Consider the following 24,160-nt stretch of genomic DNA (forward strand, 5'->3'; position numbering starts at 1 on the left):
ATTGCCACAATGGGGACATCACCCCACAACTGGTTTAAGCCATTAAACCAATTAATTCAATCTATAATAAATTCTAAACTATGTTGAACCCATAGAATTTAGAAGTGCTTGGAATCTTGAAGTGATGGGAGCTGCATTCACTCATAACAGTAAGCCATAGTTAATGGATTAAAATATATGCACTGGTGGCTCTCACTTTGCTCCTCCCCAGCAGGAGTCGGAGGAACAAACTACAGCTTAGTGAGATGGGAACTTGGCCAATGTCACTCAGAACAATAACTGTTTCCAATTTACTCCCAAATATTTTGCCTCCCAATAATTCCACACTGTGTTCACCTTTTCACTTAGCTATGAGTCTTCTCTCTAACACAAGTTAACTGTGATCGTTAAATTTCAGAACTACTACTGAGACATCTAAAATACAGTAAATCATCATTCCAAATAGTGGTTGTGGTGGCCTTATGACATGGTTTATACTATAGTAGTAATATAATAATATTTATGCATTGCTTTGCACCTAACACTGGCCAATCTTTGCACATACGGTTTGTAACAAGTGCCACCACGCCTACCTATGTTGTGTGACTCTGATCTCACAAAGTGCAGTGCTAGATTAGCAAATAGGCAGAGTAGGCACCGGTCTCTGGGCCTCACGCCTCTTAGAGGCCCCGTGACAACAGATCAAAAAGAATATTGACTTGATCTTGAAAGAAAATTACACTCAAGCTTTCTTAGTTCAATGCTATCCCACTTGAACATGCGCGTGAGGGAGGCTCCCGAGATGTCGACTGCCATGGGGCCTCTACAGGGTTCAATCCGGCACTAACAAAGTGCATTGGTTCTTAGTACAGTGGTACCTCTGGTTAAGAACTTGATTCGTTCCGGAGGTCCGTTCTTAACCTGAAACTGTTCTTAACCTGTACTGTACCTACTTCTTTATACCTAATATGGGGACTTAACTTCTCAGTATTCTAACTGGATAGCAAAACTGAGGCTGCTTTAAGATTTTGATTTTGCAGGCTTGCCATAGCTCAATGAATTGGTGGGTGGGAGAAGGCAATGCATAGTTTCGGGGAGAGGGGAAGCATCTGGAAGAGATATATTTTCTACATAATATATATAATGCTGTGGTTTGCTAGGCTACATAGTGCCTTTAGGCTGCTGCTTCTGTTTCCAAATTGCATTGAGATGGTTTTACAGTGGAACCTCGGTTTATGAACACCTCGGTTTATGAATTTTTGGTTTACGACCGCCACGGACCCATCTGGAACGGATTAATTCACTTTCCATTACTTGCAATGAGAAAGTTCGCTTCAGTTTATGAACGCTTCAGTTTAAGTACTCTGCGGACCGTCTGGAACAGATTAATCCACTTTCCATTACTTTCAATGGGAAAGTTCGCTTCAGTTTATGAACGCTTCAGTTTAAGTATTCCGCGGAACCAATTGTGTTCATAAACCGAGGTACCACTGTAGTTGTATTTTATTTTTTAATCGTATATGTGAACTGTTTTGGGAGGACTCTTTCATGAAAGGCAGCATAGCCAGGGTGAAGTACTCATCCAGATAAAAGAATCCCCTGTGCACTTAACAACAACAACAACAACAACAACAACAACAACAACAACAACAACAATGGATACATTTTTTCCTTCAATAAACACTGGAGCATGTGTGACCATTATGGGGTTGCGCTTCTGCATTTGTAACGCGTTCCCTTGTTTAACAAGGAAGGTGCGCACTGTAGCATCCGGCCATTTATCAATTGCAGACAGTTAATGATAGAAGCCTAATCGTCAATTACAAACATGAAAGCACACCCACTTTTAAGGATAATTAATTATAGGAAACGGGTGGTGAGAAAAGGGGCTTGCAAACCAGTTGATCTAATATTACAGTGTAAAGTTCTCATTCTTCCTCCTTGCAAATGACACAAATGGTTCGGAGACACAAACAAAGGAGCCTCAACCTTATTTCTTCCTTTCGTATGATTAATTATTCAATTAACTATTAATTGAAAAATGCAGTTGGATTTCAGAAGCATTCATTTTACTCAGCATATCATTTTGTCTAGAAAGCACCGATTAAGCTGTTCATCAAAGGTGAACAGACAAGGTCAGCTGGGCTGCACCTCTTCAGTTATTCATTATCTTGTCCACAGCAGTAATTAACAATGGAAATATTTCCATAAATCAGATTTTTTTTCCTGACATTTGAAGCTCATGAACAGCTTATTATATGCTAGTATTATCGTTGTTGTTGATGTTGTTGATGTTGTTGTTGTTGTTGTTGTTGTTGTTGTTGTTGTTTTGCTGTTATCCAAAACAATGCAGTATAAATGTCTCAGGTAGAATTTTGTATCAGGTGATAGTTAACCTGGTCTTTTCTTTTTTTTAAAAAAAATGAGGAAACCATCAGCTAAACCTATTTAAGCAAATTTTTTGCTTATGATGAACACACCAAAGAGCAGATTTACCAATGCACAAGAACACACACATTTATCCAAACCTTTTCATTAGGTCTAAAGACCTTTTGGCATTACAAATTGCTTAGATGAAAATGTTAATGTTCCATGCTGAAAATAAAATTGGATGGCATATGTAGATACTTTGAATGAGCTTTACTGTACAGATACAGCACACCTATTTTTAAACATGATATGTTAGATTTTTAATTTGTTCCATGTTACTTGACTTACAACTATAATTCAGCAAATACATATCATCAACTAAAATTAATTTGAATTGGAAAGGGTGGGGGGGAATCTTTGCAGTAAACAAAATTAATTGGATGCAGTCAGGGATATAAATAATTACTATGCTCTCTGTATTTATCACTCACTAAATTTAAAGATTGTATCACTGTTAAAATGTTAAAATATTTTCAATAATTGTGTTTTCCTGTACAAAATACACTTCAATTTGTATATGTTTGTGGGGAAGCATCAAGTAATTCTAAACACATATACCAACTCTTCCATATTTTACTCTGGCTAAATCAGTGGCCAGAAGATAGATTGGTAGATATCTGGGGGATTTTTTACAGATTGGCCAGGATTTCTTACACCCTGTTGTTTAACAATTGCAAGAACATTAAGATGCCACTTCCCTCCACCTCTCCCACCCAAATTATACTTCTAGAACAGGCATCCCCAAACTTCGGCCCTCCAGATGTTTTGGACTATAATTCCCATCTTCCCTGACCACTGGTCCTGTTAGCTAGGGATCATGGGAGTTGTAGGCCAAAACATCTGGAGGGCCGCAGTTTGGGGATGCCTGTTCTAGAATGAAAAAAAAGCTGGGGGTAACCAGGAGGGAATTTTGAGAGTGGAAGGGCTGGATTCAGTTTAGTAGGTATCTAGATAAGTCTTTCTGCCTGGCTCCTGCTGGGGGATTGAAAGAGGTGTAGTAAAAAACAAACAAACATAGATCTCGGGAGCCTGAAGTCTGTTCACAGTGGGCTAAATGGCTTAATTCTGTAACCTCAGTTTTTGTCACTAAGGTTTTCAATTTCTTTTATTTTTTGTTTATGCTCTCTTAGGTTCAATGGTTTTTGTGCAGGACAAATTGCTGGTGGCTCATTCTTTGTATCTACTGAAAAGTGACAGTGAAGGCCAATAGCTAACCTACAGCCTAAGAAAAAAATGGGAGATTATTTTCTTCCAAATGAACATGGGAAGCCTACATATAAATGCTTCTCTAGGTTCCAAAAGTAAAGTCCCTTGACCAAAAATAAAATAAAATAATGCCAACATCATTTTCAGTAAGAGGGCATGACAGATTTGTAATATACTACAAGTGTGACTGGTAACCAAATGTGCTTCTGTTCATAATTTAAGGAGCTCCATTCCATTTCCACCACTATCTCTCATTCCATCACCCCAACCATCAGCATTCCATGATAACTGAGCATGCTTATCTTCACTGTGCTTCTCCCATTTCACTTTGTTCAAAAAATTTGTACTTCTGCATACTATGATATTCTCCCAAGCTTGTTGATACTCCCCTCTTTTGCATAACTAAGTGCTATTTCGACTACATACGCATTAACACACACCTGAACATCAACATTAAATTTGAGAGATAGGGGGGGGGGCACATGGAACTCTTATGTTGGCATGTGTGAGTCATCCTATTTTGGAATTTAGCTATCCATCCAACTTCCCTGTGAAGTAGGCTACTGTTATCTTATTACGAGTTGCTCTCAGTTTTATTATCTAAAGCAAGGTAAGTTTATAGTTAAGACATACCTCGAAGCCTTCACAGTCAATTTTATTAGTGTTTCTTTTACACAGCTGAATCTTACCACAACCTCATCCATTCCCCCAACCTGCTCAAAGAATAACAGCTCTTAGAAAACGACACTCTGGTTCCACACTCCAGTGGTGTCCTTTTCACTGACAGAAGGCTCTTTGACCCAGCAAACAAAATAACATCTCTCTCCCTTGTAAAACAGAGAGCGAAGACATCTTGTCAATTCCACTTTCAGAACAGTGTAGAAAGTGGTGTGGAGGCTGAATGAGATAAGCAAAACAACAGCAATACGCCCCCCCCCCCCGCCACCAACCTCCCAGGTCCCACTTAAGGAATGTTGACTGGATCAAAGAGCTTTCTGTGTGATGGACACTACTGGGTGCTATAATCCCAGCCATATTCCACAGAATCAATGTATTTAGCTTTCACCATCACTGTAGCCACTCTTACCTGGAGGCATCTCAGGTGGCAAGTAGTGAGGCTCTTGAGCACTAACATGAACCCAGTCAAAGTCGTCATATGGGTCTTGGTGGTAATCGCAGGGCCCTGGACCGTCATTAAAGGTGCAACCCCCTAAAAGAAAGGGAAAGAGGGAAAGAGGTTATGTCTTAAATATCAGATCTAAGAGCACATGCATATAATCTTATCCAAAGTGTTTTCTAAAGGGAAAATTACTGAAGCATGCTCACACAGTCAATGAAAATTTCCTGAGTTTCCATACCAGGAGTGTTTTTTTTAAAAGAAAATTTGAATAACATTGTCCCTCATCATAATTTGCTTACAATTTGTCAGGTTCAAAGAAATCCCCTCAATGGGTCAGAAATCACAAGCCAAGCAACTCAACTCCATGTGGTTTAGTACTGTGCTCAAAGGGTATGGTCTGAAGGTACACGAGGCCACCACCTTGCTAAAGTACAGTAAACCAGATCTAGTTGTGGTCAATGCATGAATGAATGACTGTCTGAGAACCACATATATACTGTATTGAACTCCGTGATGGAAGGGAAGTGGGATATAAATGTAGGAAAATAAATATTTATTTAAAGGAGCATATGAAACAGTGAAAGATGGATGGGACAAATTGAGTAAGAACTGAGGATAGACTGCAAAGTAAGATACTACACTGAATTAAACTTGACATTCAGCAAAATCCACAGTGAAAGAGAACAAAATCACTAATACTTGCATTAGTAGAGTTTTAATTGAATGTTATTGACTTGCTACCATTGATCTATCAACAAAAGAGAGGAAGATAAGAGAGATATGATACAAACCTTAAAAGCAATCAACAAGGCCCTAGATCTGAGGACTGTGTCTTTATACAGTCGCTGCTGTTAAGGTAACATGAATGCCAAGGAAATTCAAAATTCAGCCCATTGTGGGACGGGGGGAAAGAACAGGGTTTGAAGGAGAGGAAAGGCAACAGATCTTCCCTCCCTCAGGAGGAGGAATGGGGAGAGGCTACAGCTCAATAGAATAGCACAGGCTTTACGTGTAAAAGGTGCCAACTTAATAATAATAATAATAATAATACCTTTATTGTCATTGTACAACCTGTGTACAATGAAATTAAACGAGTCTCCCTCAACAGCCTAACAGCCCATGGATAGAAACTATTTTTCAGCCTGTTGATATGGCTGATTATACTTCTGTATCTCCTGCCCGAGCAGGAGAGTAGAAGATTAAAGAGGTGATGACCAGGGTGTGAGTCATCCCTGATAATTTTTCTCGCTCTCCTAAGGCAATGATCCCTTGCGATGTCATCTAGCTAGCAGACTCAAGGGACAGCCCATGATATCATGTGCTGTATTCACCACCCGTGTAGAGACTTTCTTTTCCGTGGCTGTCAGGCCAGCAGACCACACTGCGATATGAAAGGACACTTTCTATTGCCGACCGCTAAAAGGAGTTCATCAGTTGTTGTTTAACATTATTCTTTCACAAGACCCTTAGGAAATGGAGTCTCTGTTGGGCCTTTCTGACCACCTGAGTTATGTGGTCAGAAAGGCCGAACAGATCTATCCTGGTAGATCACAGGATCCTTACTGTGTACAAAAAGTTACCAGGGAAAAGCTTAAAAAAAACCTCTGTACAATTCTCCCCCAAGAAAGCTCAACAACTCTGGGCTGGGCACTTCCCTCCTAAAAACAGCTCAACAACTCTGGGCAATCCACACCCCCACACACTATCCTTCTCCTGCCAATGACAATGGGTAGATCACTGCCAGTTTTTTTTATATACTGGGAGTAGATCACAGTCTCTTGGGAATTGGACATGCCTGCTCTAGGTCTATTGGCTTTGCAAGAGGTGAAGTTGTCCAAAATGTTGCCTGCAGAGCTCTGGATTGCTGTTCGTTTGGTAACATTTTTAAAAGTTGAAAGCGTCCAACAACCCAGGGCTGTCTTTCGCATGCTCTGCAAATGGAAACCACAGTCTAATTCCCACATAAACAATATGAGCTAGATGGGACCATTGGTCTGACTCAAAATAAGGCAACTTCCAATGGTCCAATTCCTGATTTTCAACACCTTTATTACAATGATCAGTTTGACAGGTCACCATATCCCGACAAAGCCACTGTCATTCGGTGCTTTTCACATTTTCATCCCAAAACATGTGTGTCTACGTTCACTTAAAAGAACTTTTAACAGGTGAGCAGCCATGCATTTCACAATACCATGTATTAACTGGCTACTATTTTAGAGGCTACAAACTGCCAACCTTCTTATGTAGCAATACTGATACAAAAGTGCTAAAATGCAGCTAAAAGCTATCCCAGTAGGAAAGCATAATGTTACACCAAATTACATTGGCACCAACTGAGAGTTTGACTCTGAGTAATCTCAGCTGCTTCATATATCGAGGTTTATAGGCACACACTCTTTAAGGTTTAAACCATGCACATTTTTCATTACTGTGCCATGAAGGAGGAGAAGGAGCACTATATTAATAAAGGATAGGCTACAAAAGGAATGCCATCACTCTCTGCACAAAACGTTAACACTGATCAAAAGGTCTATTCATGCCACAAAAGTTCAAAAACCTTATAAATGCCTGCACGGAAAGCATTGCTGGGGGGCAATCTATAATTTTTAAAGGAAAAAAATTCAGAATTGTATCATGCAGTTTTGTGTCTACTAGGTTCAATAAGATGCTTGCCTAATCTTCATATGTAGATTTATTCATTAGCATTATGTAGAGTTGCTATATTTCATACAGTGAAAATCTGGACAGAAAAGTTGTTGAGCTGGTTTTTTGGGGGGGGGGGCAAAGTTGTTGAGTTGTTGTTTTTAGTATTTTTAGTTTTGCCATTTTTGAGCTATTTGTATGCCATTATGGAACTTCTACAAGAAACTAACTGTTTGCAACAACCAAATCTAGACTATAACCATATTCTAGACTTCTAGTAGGCATCTTTATACAGTGGATATCAATTAATTACTGAAAACAATATTATTATTATTATTATTATTATTATTATTATTATTATTATTAATTGCTTAATAGCCAAAATGGCTTCTAAGTGGTTTGCAGTTCTAAACCAGTTATAAAAATATGTCAAAGAATTATTAAAATGCACAATGAAACAATTTCATCAAAACATTACAAACACCCAGAATTAAAATGTACAATAAATTTAAGATCATTAAAACAGCATAATTAAACAATTAAATGAGCAATTAAAGCTTATTAAGTCAAGAGGTGCAGGTCAGGAGCTTTCAAGTATATTTATACTTTAGAATGTGGTCAAATTAAATAAGATATTATGCAATAAATAACCTTTTCAACCAAATTCAATTGCCAACATCTCTGGAGAAGGGCCATTGCTCTGTAGTATAGCCTATGTATGCCAAAGTAAAACCTTGGTATCTTCAGTTGAAAAAATCAAACAGGAGGTGATGGGAATCACCTTATCCTCAGAACTAGTCAGAGGCGGTAATATTGAGCTGGATGGACCAGTGGTCTTTCTCTGCATGTCAGCTTTGTATGTAAAATTTAAGCAATAATATTGTGGGAAACAAGCTCACTAAATGTATAAAATTCTGTATCATAGTTTGATGCCGATCCTGAAATAATTTATTCTATACATCAACTGAGTCACTGAAATATGATCATGTAATACCAAGCGGCAGTAATCTTCTGCAGATTACATGACGCAAGGTTCATAACAGACCTGCTTTAATAAGTTGGCCATATTTTCATGAAAAGTGAAGGGACAGGTCACAAGTAGAACTGACAGTGGCACTGCAGTTTACAAAACAAGTCCAATGAACTTTATAGTCAACCATAATATCATAGAATCATAGAGTTGGAAGAGACCACAAGGGCCATCCAGTCCAACCCCCTGCCAAGCAGGAAACACCATCTGTATAACCTATTTCCCAACCTGCTATTTTGGCTTGTACCCAACAAGCCATCAGTGCAATGATTTCTGCTTATATGATACAACTTTCTCCCCTCTACTCCCCTGAGCCCACCCCCCCCCCCATGCAAGAGTTATCAGAGTTCCCACAACCCCCTGGAGCAGATTTGGGTAGGGCGCTGGCTGCACAGGGAGAGGAGAGTGGGGTGCTGATGAGGTGGCTTTAGTTAAATACTGCCCTTTGTCTTCATACAACATTACATGATTTATTGTTGTGGCATAACCTTTGCTCTGGCAAGTTCTTAAAGAAATGGGAGTGCCTGATCACCTCATCTGTCTCCTGAGAAATCTCTATGTGGGACAAGAAGCTACAGTTAGAACTGGATATGGAACAACTGATTGGTTCAAAATTGGGAAAGGAGTACGACAAGGTTGTATATTGTCTCCCTGCTTATTTAACTTATATGCAGAATTCATCATGCGAAAGGCTGGACTAGATGAATCCCAAGGAGGAATTAAGATTGCCGGAAGAAATATCAACAACCTCAGATATGCAGATGACACAACCTTGATGGCAGAAAGTGAGGAGGAATTAAAGAACCTTTTAATGAGGGTGAAAGAGGAGAGCGCAAAATATGGTCTGAAGCTCAACATCAAAAAAACCAAGATCATGGCCACTGGTCCCATCACCTCCTGGCAAATAGAAGGGGAAGAAATGGAGGCAGTGAGAGATTTTATTTTCTTGGGCTCCTTGATCACTGCAGATGGTGACAGCAGTCACGAAATTAAAAGACGCCTGCTTCTTGGGAGAAAAGCAATGACAAACCTAGACAGCATCTTAAAAAGCAGAGACATCACCTTGCCGACAAAGGTCCGTATAGTTAAAGCTATGGTTTTCCCAGTAGTGATGTATGGAAGTGAGAGCTGGACCATAAAGAAGGCTGATCGCCGAAGAATTGATGCTTTTGAATTATGGTGCTAGAGGAGACTCTTGAGAGTCCCATGGACTGCTAGAAGATCAAACCTATCCATTCTTAAGGAAATCAGCCCTGAGTGCTCCCTGGAAGGACAGATCGTGAAGCTGAGGCTCCAATACTTTGGCCACCTCATGAGAAGAGAAGAATCCTTGGAAAAGACCCTGATGTTGGGAAAGATTGAGGGCACTAGGAGAAGGGGACGACAGAGGACGAGATGGTTGGACAGTGTTCTCGAAGCTACGAACATGAGTTTGACCAAACTGCGGGAGGCAGTGCAAGACAGGAGTGCCTGGCGTGCTATGGTCCATGGGGTCACGAAGAGTCGGACACGACTAAACGACTAAACAACAACCTTTGCTCAGGGGCTTCTATTAAACCACACACTTGGTACAAGTTTAGAAAAGTGTGTTGAACCAAAGCCTAAGTTCATACGCACACTAGGTTAAAAGCTTCCCCTTAAGGATTAAGTATTGCTCACCTGAAGCAAACCCTGAAGAGGTTCAAGTTGAGAGTGGATGGGAACTTGGAAATGAGAATCTGAAACACTCCTACTAGCTCAATCAGCGAAGATGCTACTCCATATTTATCATAAGAAGTGGCAGATACCTGTACTGACATGCATTTATCATCAGGATCAACCAACTTTTTGGGGGGGGGGCAGCAGTGGGGGGAGAATTCACTCCTTAGGAAATAATGGAGAAAATTCAAATGTTGTTTGGTAGCAAACAGAACTTTAATATCTCTGACAATGCTGGACTGATTTTCTAAAGCATCTAAAATCAGTTCTGGTTCCACCCGAGTGAAGTCTTTTATATATTAGGCATTTATGTATCACTTTAGATTGTCAAACAAAAACAAGGAGCACTGTTTTCTACTCAGCTGATTGCTATGTCAGAGCAACTGTCAAGGATGGCAGATTACAGAATGGAAAGGGGGGAGGCGAGAAAACGTACCAGGAAACAACATTAAAGCCTCTGAAAAGTTACAACACTATTCTCACCGAGGGACCTTTTTAATCAGCATCTGTCATGACAAAACTTAATGTTCAAATCTTGCCTGCTTTAAGATTATAATAGTGCTAGAACCATTCTGCAGCAAAACCTTCCATTGCTATGGAAAGTTAAACTGATAAAATGAAGAGTGGTATTCCTTTAAGCAATGTTATCATTGTCTGCTGTCACAATACCAAACTGACATACTGCTTTAACACACATGCCTTAAGGGCAGCCATTACCCTTTTTAATGGCTTAAGTGCCCTCAAGTATATAAACGTGAAAGTACCAATGGATCTCACATGGACTCGTTTGGAAGATTAATGTTCCTAATTGCTGTCCTTCAAAGCCCCTATTAATTTTAGGAATCTAAATCCTGATTAGTGCTAACTAGTGGCGACAGTGCACAAGCAACTTCAGAGTTTGCCATTTACCGCTTGCAGAAAACCAGCCAAGCCAGTAACAGTAAATTTCCACTGTGCACAGCAATGGAATGCACACTGGGTTTTTAATTTAGTTTTTAATTCAATTGGTTACAAACTAAACTCAAAGTAAATTTGAATTTGGGTGTTTTGACCCATCTTGTAAATGTATTGATACAGATTGAGACTGACACCTAGCATTTCCAGGGTCGCGCCCATTCTGCTGACTTTTATCACGGCTTCAGGGAAGGGACAATGGCTCCTAGCAGAGCATATGCTTTGCATGCAAGAAGTCCCAGGTTCAGTCCTTCTAGGATCACTAGTTAAAAGGGTCTCAAGAAGCAGATGATGGGAAAGGCTTATGAGAATGGCTGCTAATCATAATCAGACAGTACAAGGCTAGATGAGTGAAACAGTCTGGCCTGGTATAAGGCAGTTCCCTATGTTTTGTGTCATGGCCACAACTGATGTACCACAACTGGATGAAAGGGTCTCTGCCATGGGTGTCTCTTTTGCATAGTATTGTACTGTGCTGTTTTTTTTTTTAAAAAAAAACGTGTCTACTTTTTAAAACAAACACCTGTTTTTATTGTATGCTGCCTTGAGTGAAAGGCAGTTCATGGGTGAATACAACTACTTCACAAGAACATTCAAAATTGCCACATAAAACTTAACTCCTTGACTTCAAAACAGAATATATTCAAGAGGCCAAAGGCTCTGTCAAAAGCCATTGAGGATGAAATGAAAGTATCTGTAGATCACACGAGCACACTGGGTTCACTTCTTACTTCCTCCACCCTCAGAAATGTAGGGAATGGTGGCCTAGGCTTTCTCGGTAGCAGCCCCTAAACTGTGGAATTCCTTGTACAGTTTCCATTGTATGCTGAAGATGCAGCCTTTTTCTCTGTTGTGTGGGAATCACCACTTTTGTGGTAGCTATACTGTTCTGTTGTGGCTGCATTATGTTCAGCAAACATAATGACATGACAGTTTATTGCAAAATTAAAAATTAAGAACGTGGGTGGCGCTGTGGTGTAAACCACTGAGTTTTGGGCTTGCCGATTGGAAGGTTGGCGGTTCGAATCCCTGCGACAGGGTGAGCTCCCGTTGTTCGGTCCCAGCTCCTGCCAACCTAGCAGTTTGAAAGCACATCAAAGTGCAAGTAGATAAATAGGAAAGGTAAACGGCGTATCCATGCGCTGCTCTGGTTTCGCCAGAAGCAGCTTAGTCATGCTCGCCACATGACCTGGAAAAACTGTCTGCGGACAAATGTCAGCTCCCTCGGCCAGTAAAGCAAGATGAGCGCCGCAACCCCAGAGTCGTTCGCGACTGGACTTAATTGTCAGGGGTCCTTTACCTTTACCTATCTCATACTACACAGTCAGCAAAGTCTAGTTCCCCCTCCAAATGAATTTCAATATAAATTATAGAAGCATTAAGTACAGTATATGAAAGTATAATTAAGAACCATGAATCAGCATAGTCTATTACATGTTTTAAATGTCACTAGTACACATATATTCCCAAGGGTGGTAGGTTAAGAGGATAGTAAGAAACCACTCTTCCCTGTGGTTAAAGCACACAGTTTTTATTCACCAACATGGGCAAAACTCCATCGCAATGTATCATTTTACCACTGTAGACAGTACCCCCCTTTGTCTGTACATTTGGCTGCCATGTGAAGGGTCTCTATGCACATAATGCTCCTCCATGTGAGCAACTATAGCTCCTTCAATACACCCAATGAACACACAGTAGGTGGCAGGGGTGCCATCTATGTGGGGCCATGGAGGACTGAGCTCAAACCCCCAAATCTCAATGAAGGGGCAGCCCCTCTCTCACACACACACCCCGCAGGGCATCAGCACAATATGTCAGCATGCTCTGCGGCATGCGTGAGTGACATCAACAGGCCACGGTGTGTGTGCACTCGACATGCTGACATCACACAGTCCCTCAATCGCAGGGGCAAGGGTGGGTGGGTGTGGCCATTCTGCACAATGGCAGGGCAGGGCAAGGCCAGCACATGCACCCATTCTTTCAAACATGGGACTGTGTTTAAAACCACTAATATAAAAAGCAATGTAAAAACAAATTGATCAATGTAATCAACTCACCTCTCATCTGAATACTTCACTAGTATTTCCAAAGAGTATTATCATCCCTTAATGGCATACCAAATAATTAAGAAACTGCCAAGACTCATTTCAAAATCCAGGCAGAATGCTAGCTAATCAGGAATTAACACTACAAATTAGATATGACATGGTATATCTGGTGCATATTTCCTTTCAAGCCAAAGTCATTTCTTCATCCATAGTTAAGGTTAAAAATAACCCTGATATTTAGGAAACACTGAATGTTACTAAAACTGATGCAAATTAAACTCATTCTGAAGTGTACTAATCGAGACTAATCTGAGGGGAGCAATTGACAGAAAGCAACTGGAAATATGAAAAGGCTGCATATTGTTCACACCATGCTATCTCAGAATATATCAATTAGCTTTCAACCTCTCAGATCACTGTACTTCAGGTACTTCATCATCATCACCATCATCAGGTAGCCTGGAAATAGGAAAGAACCTGATTCAACAAGTAGGAATACATACCAGCCAAATTCAGGAAAAAACCAGAGACCTATACAGTCATCTGAAACAACAGCAAACAGAGAACACTACAGAAAAGTACACCTCTCTTTGGACTCTTTGAAATCTGATTCTCTACTTCCTTTCTAGCTTGAGCTTCCAAAAGCATGAGAAGCTGCATTTCCCCATTTGCTCCACCATCTAAGGGCAAAATCTTCTCTCATGATGGAATAGCTTCCTGCCAGCGTATCAGTTTGCAAAGGATCAAGTAGCGCTGTCACCTCCTCTGCACATTCAATGCATGTCAGAGGCTCCACAGGATCAGGGCTCCTAGTCTCATGGAAAAACCTATAAACTGAACACACAGAGGTCAAGGGAGCTGAAGAGTGGGACATGGCCCCACTCATAACAGCACAAAACCTGTGGGTGGAAAGAAGGAAAAAGGGGTAATGTAAACAGGATGGGAATGGCTCATCCCACACTTTACCTGATAAAACAAACCCAGGAAGAATACAGAGAGATCTGGAGCTGAGAGTTGCAACTGAACAGCAATATGTACAGTAGTGATGGAGGCAACATGGAAATTGAGGTAATCACCCAAATGGGAAATTCCATTGTGTTTTTTACTATAAAGAAGTAGTACTGAAAGGAACACCTGAGAAAGCAAGTACAACCCAGTGCAAATTCTGCACATTAAAATTGCATAATCCTTGTGCAGACTGCACCAGTAGCCACTCCATGCAGAGGGCAGGCTAACTGGAAGGGGATTTGGATAGGTTGTACATGAGTGCTACGTAGTTTGCAGGTACAGTGGTACCTTGGTTCTCAAATGGCTTAGTTGTCGAACAAATTGGCTCCTGAATGCCGCAAACCTGGAAGTAAGTGTTCCGGTTTGCGAATGTTTTTTGGAAGCCAAATGTCCGACGCAGTTTCTGCTTGAATGCAGGAAGCTCCTGCAGCTAATCGGAAGCTGTGCCTTGGTTTTTGAATGGTTTCGGGAGTCGAACAGACTCCCGTAATGGATTAAGTTCGAGAACCAAGGTACCACTGTATAGGAAAGAAAAAGGAAAGGGTGGCACAAAGCAATGGTTGTTTACATTGGTCAGAGACAGGTGCCAAATAAGCTTTATTATCACTTTTGACGAGAATACTATGAGACATTGAAGGACAAATTGCAAGGGGCTTGGGTTATGTACAGAACAATACTCAAATAGCCGTTATTATGGAATTGCTCAGCCACCCCAAAATGAGCCTTCAAAAGTCTTGCAATATTTTGCAAACAATGAGGGTACATGTGGGATAGACATGCACCCACTCTTTCCACAATGCATGGAACATTCCCAATTGACAGGGGAAAACGACATGCTGGAAACTGCAGCAAACATAAAGATACCATTGTCTATTACCCAATGTCTGGATTAACACATCAAGTGCAACCTGAATCTTTCCCCTTTCAAGTAATTCTCAAGTTTACTAAATGCAAAAATGACATCAGATATTCTATGGAGTAAATAATGATAATCACTTCTAAGCCAATTTCACATTCAGTAACACCTTCAGTGATCTCGGGAGATACCAGTGTGATGTCAAAGGGTTGCAGAAAGTGCTTTAGACAGGTTTGGCAAAACATCTTACTGTAGAGAAGCTCTGCTGCAACCTAATTAGCAGTGACAGAACAGAAATGAACTTGAATCTTCTGCAGCTTACCTGTCATTTGAGACTCACATCCTCATGAATACTGGACTGAGGATGAAAGGAAGCAATATTCTGCATAACACAAATAGGCAAGATGGTCTTAGTCTTACCACACAACTTACAAATCCTATTTAATCAATGCCTATTTGTTTCTATTTCAAAATGCTTAGAAGAGAATAGGGCTGTTTTACAGGCAACTGATTGCTCTGTGGCCAATATGTAGCCTCCTTTTCTTATCAAAAGCTAATTTTACTCATAAGTTACCTATTTCAAATTAATATTAAAAATTGTAGCAGCAAATAATGTTGCATTTCAGACATGGGAGGTCAGTCACGATCATTCAAGTTACACTGCCTTTGATAAATAATTCACTTTGCTTATTCAAAAATGATCAAACCATTCCTGAAAATATACTTGCAGGGATCCAATTGTGTCCCATACACTTAGGCACACATGCATTCTCCCCCTTTTTTAAATACTGGCAATCTTTAGTACCAAGCCACTGAACACGGGGACTTTTTCAGTGCATAGTTGGTGCAGCAGGCAAAGTTCCTGCTCATGGCAGGCATCCGTAAAACCAAATGATGAATGTATTTCTGCTCTGTGACCCTGCTCCTTCAGAAAAAGTGCAACCCCATCCAGAGTAGGCTATCTACTTTCTTCTCAGTCTAGAGATCTACTTACTACTATCAAATTCTGCCTTATCAGATGGAGCAATAGTTTATTGGTCCTCATTGTTGTGACCACTAGTGATCCCAGCTCACTCAGGGATTCCACTGACTCTCTGGGATCCAAGGAGAAGAAGAGATAACTCCCCCTGAGAAAGACCGTGGAAATTTGGATCTAGAAAATTTGTTATTCTTGATAAGGCTAAAGTAAAATCTTGGTTCAGTGGCACAAAAGAATACAGTGGAACCTCGTGTTATGGATGGGATCCGTTCCAGAGGCCCGTTCATAACACGGAACTGACGTAAGCTGAAGCGCCACATCTGCGCACAGCACGCTTTAGCACTTCTGCGCATGCACGAGCAGTGAAACCCGGAAGTAACCCATTCCAGTACTTCTGGGTTGCCGTGGGACACAATACGAAAACATACAACCTGAAGCGGATGCAACATGAGGTATGACTGTAGACTGCGAACAACATGGAGAGATTTGGCAACTCCAATTGAGAGGCAGTGCAGACCCTTGAGTGTGCTGATGGAAGAAAGCAGGAAGGGAAGGCGGTCCCAGACTCTCTGCAGGATGGTACTGAAATACCTCCCCCCAGCCACCCACCTCTGCGTTGATGAGATTTAAAGGAGATGAAAATGGAGAGATCTTGGAACTTCTTGTGAACAAAGGCGAGAGCTGTCACTTTCAGACAACAATGTACTTCTTGGAGTATTATGGAAAGAAAGTGCCAGGCTGGGGAGGAGGAGGGGCAACCAGAGTTAACCTTGAGATACCAGCTATGCCAGGGGTACCCAAACTTTTTTCAAAGAGAGCCAGATTTGATGAAGTGAACATGTGTGAGGGCCGACCAAAGTTGTTGAGCTTTATTTAGGATTGGAGTTGTTGAGCTTTTCTTACAATTTTACCCCAAAGGTGTTGAGCTTTTTAAAGGATTTTACTCCAGGACATATACTGCCACGGGGGCCAGATTAAATCAACCAATGGGCTGGATTAGGCCCCCAAAATGGACTTTGGACATGCCTGAGCTATCCACTGAACAACAACCATAATAGTACTGCAGGCACCCAGAAAGGGATGCCACTCAAGGTCATCTTTCGGAATGGAGATGTTTGATATAAATGGCAGAGGATAAGGCCAATGAAGATTTACCTTTTATATATGAAGGTTATATATCAGAACAGTCAAACACAGAATGAAAGGAAAAGAAGTATTATATTCTCACTTGAAGTTTTACAAAAGTATGTAAATGCTTTAAAAAATGTTTCAACATGAATGGAAACTGCTAAGAATACAGCTGACAATTAAGGGATAATTTTGGGTAATGGGTTGTAACTGGAGATAATGTAAAATACACAGTAATATTAGAAATTAAGGTTGCATCAACAATTGTGAGTGGGAAGTCATTTAACTAAAACTGTATTAATTTGGTATTAATTTATAATAATCTGTGATGACTGGATTGAAATTTGGAACATCAATCAAAATAATTGGCAAAAGAAAGAAAGAAAGAAAAATTACTCAAGGAGAACCTAGAGATCACATAGGCCCTTGAAGGAATCTAATTTTGCAGGAAATATTAGAAGGGAGTTGTTTGCAAGCAATTTGGTTCACCTAAACTAGTGAAGGAAAATCCATGGGGAAAGGAAGGAAACCTGAGACTTTTCAGTTTTCGTTCATCTAAGGAAGAAAGGTAAATTATTTCAGCGGTCAGAGTGGCCTGGAGCTTATACCACTTGTCACTACGTATATCCAAGAAATACTTCCCTACAGACTGCAGATTGCCTCCGATCATGGATCATGCAACACTGAGCTACTTAGCTTTACTAAACTGTACATCCCAACAGGACAGCACCGCAAAACAGAAACAAACCCAGTAAAATTCAGAAGATCCAAATGAGAAGAAGAAATATTGATTCTACTCCATTTTGAGCACAGAGCTCTTTTTCAGGCAACAAGGAAAAGCAGACATATTAGATTGCCTCAAACCATGACTCTCCAACACAAGTTACTTTTCAAGCTTTACTAGACTGAAGAGCACCATGAGAAAACATAGACAACAATATATAGAAATATATTAATGGGGGAAAGCCTTCATAAACAGCAGTAACCTCCAAACAATAAAAGCCGCTTAAGACGATATAAAAATCAATATTTCATAACTGGCACATAACACATTGGAAATACAGCACAACATAAGAATGATAACATCAATCACCAATGGATTTAAACCTATAATACCTTATTTGCACTAGATAGCCACTGAATAACAAATATGCAGTTAAGTGAAACCTAGGTGGAATCCATAAAAACGGTTTGGAAAATGCTTTTTAAAAAGCGTTTTTAAAAATACATTGAATTTTCCATAAGGCTCATCATTGCCATCTAGTGTCACATTGTATATTGCACTTCAAACATACTTAATATGTTTTATTTGCAGCTGTATAGCTGAGTCCTTACTCTTTTTGCAACTTTGTATGGGTGTTTAATGAACATTTCAGCATTCTCAACACTGAAGAGCTAAACCCTGTATTGTTCAACACGTGTAGGTGTTTCTTTTTATGTTATATGAAACTGCTATATCTTCCCAGTGGTCCAGAAAGCAAAGAGAAGAAGCCGAAGGTTTCCATGCAGTGGCTGGTATGCTAGCAGTTATTAAGCCTCAAAATCAGCTTTTGCCCACTACCAACACACATATCTTCCCTTCTGGTTTTCAAACACTATACTGTACAAGTAAGAATTTCAGCACTAAGCATTCAGTAATAATACTTGCTAAATCTGGTACACACAAAAATAGCTGGCAGGTAACCTATGGAAGACAAGCTGCAATATGGTAGAAATTTATTTGCAGGATATGGTAACCATGCATAACCAAGCTGCCTAACACCAGATCACATGGCCATTAGTTCATCAAGCTCTGTGCTGCCCCACACAAATTAGAAGCACCTCTCCAAGATTTCAGATGAAATGTTGCATCACAAGTACCACTGTTTTCATCATTGGGGTGTATTTAAATATTTGACTCCCCTCCTGACTCACGAGACAATGGGGGAATGCCTACAAGAAGTTTGTGCATCCTAGGAGGGCAAGTCATAGGAAGGATGATAAATCGAAAGCCTTCTTATGCCAAATTTCCAAGCTCAAATCCTTTTGTACAATCTCAGTGTTGCCCATTACGCTTATCAGTACTGCCTCTGTAGAGCCCCAAAGAATCGGTGGGCATATTGTACAAAACCAAGCGCAGTGCTTTTAATATATCTTAAACTTCCATTTCAGAAGGCATTATTCCTATATAAGTCAAACCGTTAATTGTTTGCAATGGGAGTCTGAGTGGCGGTTGGCTTTCCTTTATCCTTATATAGTGTAAGAGAACTTCAAAAAATCCTGCAAAGATTATACAATATCTTTCTGGTTAATGAAACCAATTCATATGCAGTTTTTACTATTCTCGGGTGTAGCAGCAGGGATCAGATAAACGTAATTAACGGATCTGTCACGGCTGCAAGCCTATCTCAGGTACCTTAAAGAAATCACTTAGCATCTGAACGGTTCTACAATACTGTAAGGAGCAGTGAAAATAAGGTTTATAAAACACACAGAACCACTTTATATTGAAACACACCTGAGACCAGGGCTATTTCCTCTTTCTGGGATACAGCTTGTGAGGATGCCTGGGAAGAAACTGGCTTGTAGCCAAAGGGATTGTGGAGACCAATGGGGGTCAGTTCGTCTGCAGTCGAACATGTAGCTCAGTAGGTGTCCTTTGTAGGTGGTTGTTTCCACCAAGGTTGGAGCTATAAAGGCTGTCCCTCAACAACAGACACTTAACACTGTAAAACAATAGAGACAAACATCTCTCACCAGCAGCCTCTAGTGATTAGCTGAGAAGGACCAAAAAAAGAGAGTGTCATTCCAATTTTAGAAAATGACATCTCTTGGCCTCGGGGTTAGAGCTATGAAGGAGCTGCTGAAGTACAGAATACTAAAAAAATAAAATGTCAGCTTAAAATGCAATGAGTAAAAAGCCAAGGGACTGCACTCAGACAACCTCATATACTTACCTCTGCCTTTGGGCAGCCAGAGCTTTTTGGTCATTCATCCAGTATTGAAAGGGGAAGGGGCAAAACAGTTTGGTTTTTTTAAAAGGTATGACTTGGAGCTATGAGCAAGAATTATTTAAGACTGGCTGCAGTCCTTAGAGGACTGAGAGCCTACTTTAACAGAAGTATTTTGAGGTTCGGACAGCAAACAGATTACAGTACTGTACTAGGAAGACTAGCTCCCCACCCCCACCCCTTCCAATAAGTATCGGTAATGTTGCCATACTGCAAAGGAAACAAATTAACTTTATACTGTGGCATGCCGTTCATCATTTAAACATACAGTGGTACTTCTAGTTGCGGATGTAATTCATTTTGGGGTGTCGTTTGCACCCTGAAAAGTCCGCAATTATTGCACCTCTTCTGCGCATGTGTGTGGCGCGATCAAGCGCTTCTGCTCAGGTGGCGAACCCAGAAGTAAACACTTCCGGGTTTGCCACATTTGTAAGCTGAAAGTCCGTAACAAGAGCGGAACGCAACGTGAGGTATGACTGTAAATGGAGAGAATGCATGGGAAAAAGCACACAACGTTTTGCATTTAAATGTTTCCTTCTAAAAAGGCCATGTTTTATTAAAAAACAAAGCGTGGTGTATTTATTTTATAAACCAGGGTGAGGAGTATTTTCTGAATGCCAGCTGCTGAAAACTGTAGGAGGGAATGGTGATTTTGTGCACAGGTTCTGCTTGCTAGGCCACCAGGACCACTCTCCAGGCTAGAAGGTGGGAGGGGAGGGTTTCCCCACTCCTGTTATACACAATAAAAGTGTCACCAAAAAGTTTACAGCCATAATTTAAAACAAGGTGCACCATGATATTCTTGTAAAGAAGCTGGTAAAATGCGGGCTAGACAGTGCTACCATTCGGTGGATTTGTAACTGGCTGACTGACCGAACCCAAAGGGTGCTCATCAATGGCTCCTCCTCATCCTGGAGAGTAGTGACTAATGGGGTGCCACAGGGTTCTGTCTTGGGCCCAGTCTTATTCAACATCTTTATCAATGACTTGGATGATGGGCTTGAGGGCATCCTGAGCAAGTTTGCAGATGACACCAAATTAGGAGGGGTGGATAATACTGCAGAGGACAGCATCACACTTCAAAATGACCTTAACAGATAAGACAACTGGGCCAAAGCAAACAAGATGAATTTTAACAAGGAGAAATGTAAAGTACTACACTTGGGCAAAATAATAATGAAAGGCACAAATACATGATGGGAGACACCTGGCTTGAGAGCAGTACATGTGAAAAGGTTCTAGGAGTCTTGGTAGACCACAAACTTGACATGAGTCAGCAGTGTGATGCAGCAGCTAAAAAAGCCAATGCAATTCTGGGCTGCATCAATAGGAGTATAGCATCTAGATCAAGGGAAGTAATAGTACCACTGTATTCTGCTCTGGTCAGACCTCACCTGGAGTACTGTGTCCAGTTCTGGACACCACAGTTCAAGAAGGATACTGACAAGCTGGAACGTGTCCAGAAGAGGGCAACCAAAATGGTCAAAGGCCTGGAAACAATGCCTTATGAGGAACGGCTTAGGGAGCTGGGTATGTTTAGCCTGGAGAAGAGAAGGTTAAGGGGTGATATGATAGCCATGTTCAAATATATAAAAGGATGTCATATAGAGGAGGGTGAAAGGTTGTTTTCTGCTGCTCCAGAGAAGCGGACACAGAGCAATGGATTCAAACTACGAGAAAGAAGATTCCACCTAAACATTAGGAAGAACTTCCTGACAGTAAGAGCTGTTCGGCAGTGGAATTTGCTACCAAGGAGTGTGGTAGAGTCTCCTTCTTTGGAGGTCTTTAAGCAGAGGCTTGACAGGCATATGTCAAGAATGCTTTGATGGTGTTTCCTGCTTGGCAGGGGGTTGGACTGGATGGCCCTTGTGGTCTCTTCCAACTCTATGATTCTATGAAAACATACAGAAAGTTAAAACCACAATAGAATAGGCAAATCAAAACTCATATTTATATGACAAGCCAAGTGGACTTTCTTGTTGCTTTTGAATACTAGCTGCTTGGAATGTGCAAAGCATTCCACATGCATTAGCTCAGTAATCCTTACAAATATTCTGAAAGACAGCTTGGCATTATTAACCCTATAATGAGTTGGAGGTCTGAGGCTGAGTGACAAAGGCCTTAACAAGTTCATGGAAGAGATGGCATTTTTGAATAATAATAATAATAGAGAGTCATTGTTGCTGTTGCTTGGGGGGGGTATCTTTATTTTAGAATTTCTAATGATTTCTATGGAAATTATTCAATGTGTGTATTCTGCTGTTTTAGGTATTGCTTATGACTACTTTTGTTATGTTTTAAATTACTTTTTTTGTATGTTATAAGCCACCTTGAGCATGGTTTTAACTCTGGAAAGATGACACTCCTGGCCACTGAGGCTACCTCAGTCTCCAGCAACAAACATGAATCGAGGAGCATACTTAAACCCCAAAATGATTGTCCAAACTCTCTCATAAATTTCAGCCGGCCAAAAAATAAAGGCAAAGTATCTCAATGTTGCCTGTGCGCAGGAAAATGAACAAATACTAAACTTTGAATGCACATTACAAGCACAGACATGGACCTCAGAATGCAAGGCTGTTATTGGACTGTTGGTATATGGCAGCACAAAAGTCTACTTTTCAATTTTAGTCATGAAGTTGACTAAGAGGGGCATTCCTTTTGTTGTGATAGGGGAAAGAGAGCCATAAGAAACAGAAGACACAAAAGTGCAGATGGAAGAAAAATCTTCACGGCGGTCAATACTGAGCGGCTTGGAATGCAACAAAGAAATAAAACTAACCCCAGGCCTGCTTTTATACAACATGCACTTTCTCCAAACAGAATATTAAGCAGTCTGGATGCAATTACTCTTCTGACAGGCTTGTAAAAACACCCTACCCATATAAGTTAATAGTTCATAATTCATACTGATAGCTCTGTGCAAACAATAGACATGTATGTTGCTTAGCAATGCTCAAGAGTTTACCACCTTAAATCACTGAGCCTGTGAGTGAAAAACGAATGGGGCTGTTTTATAGCCAGATCTGCACTTTCAAGTTTTAAAGTAGAACATTTACTGGAGACATTAGAAGTAAATGAAGGTTTTAATCTTACAGCACTGTCACTTTCAGTTCAAATAAAGAATCGTGGAAACTATTCAGAGACACACATTTCTGATTTGATGCAGAGCATTTAATCTTTTTAAATGCACACATGGTTCCTGCTAGCCAAGAGAAACAGTTATCCTGGGAGTATAAAATGGCTCTAATCTAATACTAACTTTACTATTATAAGGCTTTTATTCAGAAGAAGACCAAACACACCACTGCTGCATGAATAGCAAGGTCAAGGTATCTTGCAGGTTTCTAGTGCACCAAAACCTGGCTCGTAAGTGTTGTATACTCTGCATGCAAATTAAAATAGACGGGTTTTTAACATTCTATTGTTAGGGCTATCCATGGCTACTAGCCATGATGGTTTTGGAGGCCTCAATGCTTCTGAATACCAGTTTCTGGAAACCATGGGAGGGGAGGGTGCACTGGTGCTCATGTTCTGCTTACTTGTTTCCCATGCTGGCCACTGTGAGAACAGGATGCTGGACTAGACGGGCTACTGGATTCTTAGATTTGACAAAAGTTAGGAAAACAAGTATCACTGGCTTCATTGATTCAGGATTTTATATTGGCCACAAATTGTAAACAACCTCTCCCATTCCCCCCCCCCCACAGTAAATAGCATCCTTCCCCAACCCGGTGATCTCTGGATGCTTTGAGCTACAACTGCCAGAACTATGCTGGCTGGAGCAGATAAGAGATGTAGAAACATCTTGAGGACACTAGGTTGGGGAAGGGTGATTCATAATGCGCTCAAAAGCTTTGTGACATTGCTTTCCCATAGGAATGCTCCATCTTAGCCTGAATGCAAGAGACCTCAAGCCTCTAGGAGTGCATATCATTCTGATAGTTGTGTTATTTCATCTGAAGGATAAGCATTTGACAAACATTTCTATGTCCTTAAGTACAGTGGTTTCGGCTTTTCACAAGCAGTACAGATCATAAGCAACAATGCCTATATGGTATCATCTGCAACTCGCTGAGGGTGAG

The 24,160-nt window shown here is 40.6% G+C and overlaps 1 protein-coding gene across 8 annotated transcripts in view; it reads right to left on the reverse strand.

The window, feature by feature from the left end:
* Nucleotides 1–24,160, reverse strand: part of PTPRK (protein tyrosine phosphatase receptor type K) — a 340,055-nt gene that overhangs the window by 244,517 nt on the left and 71,378 nt on the right. For all 8 annotated transcript variants that reach the window (XM_035109047.3, XM_035109045.3, XM_035109041.3 and 5 more), the window contains exon 2: nucleotides 4,703–4,825. In XM_035109047.3, the coding sequence (XP_034964938.3) occupies nucleotides 4,703–4,825 (123 nt within the window). The remainder of the gene's footprint in view (nucleotides 1–4,702; nucleotides 4,826–24,160) is intronic.

The sequence above is a fragment of the Zootoca vivipara genome, chromosome 3 (genome assembly GCF_965207765.1).
Source record: "Zootoca vivipara chromosome 3, rZooViv2.hap1.1, whole genome shotgun sequence".
Classification (NCBI taxonomy): Eukaryota; Metazoa; Chordata; class Lepidosauria; order Squamata; family Lacertidae; genus Zootoca; species Zootoca vivipara.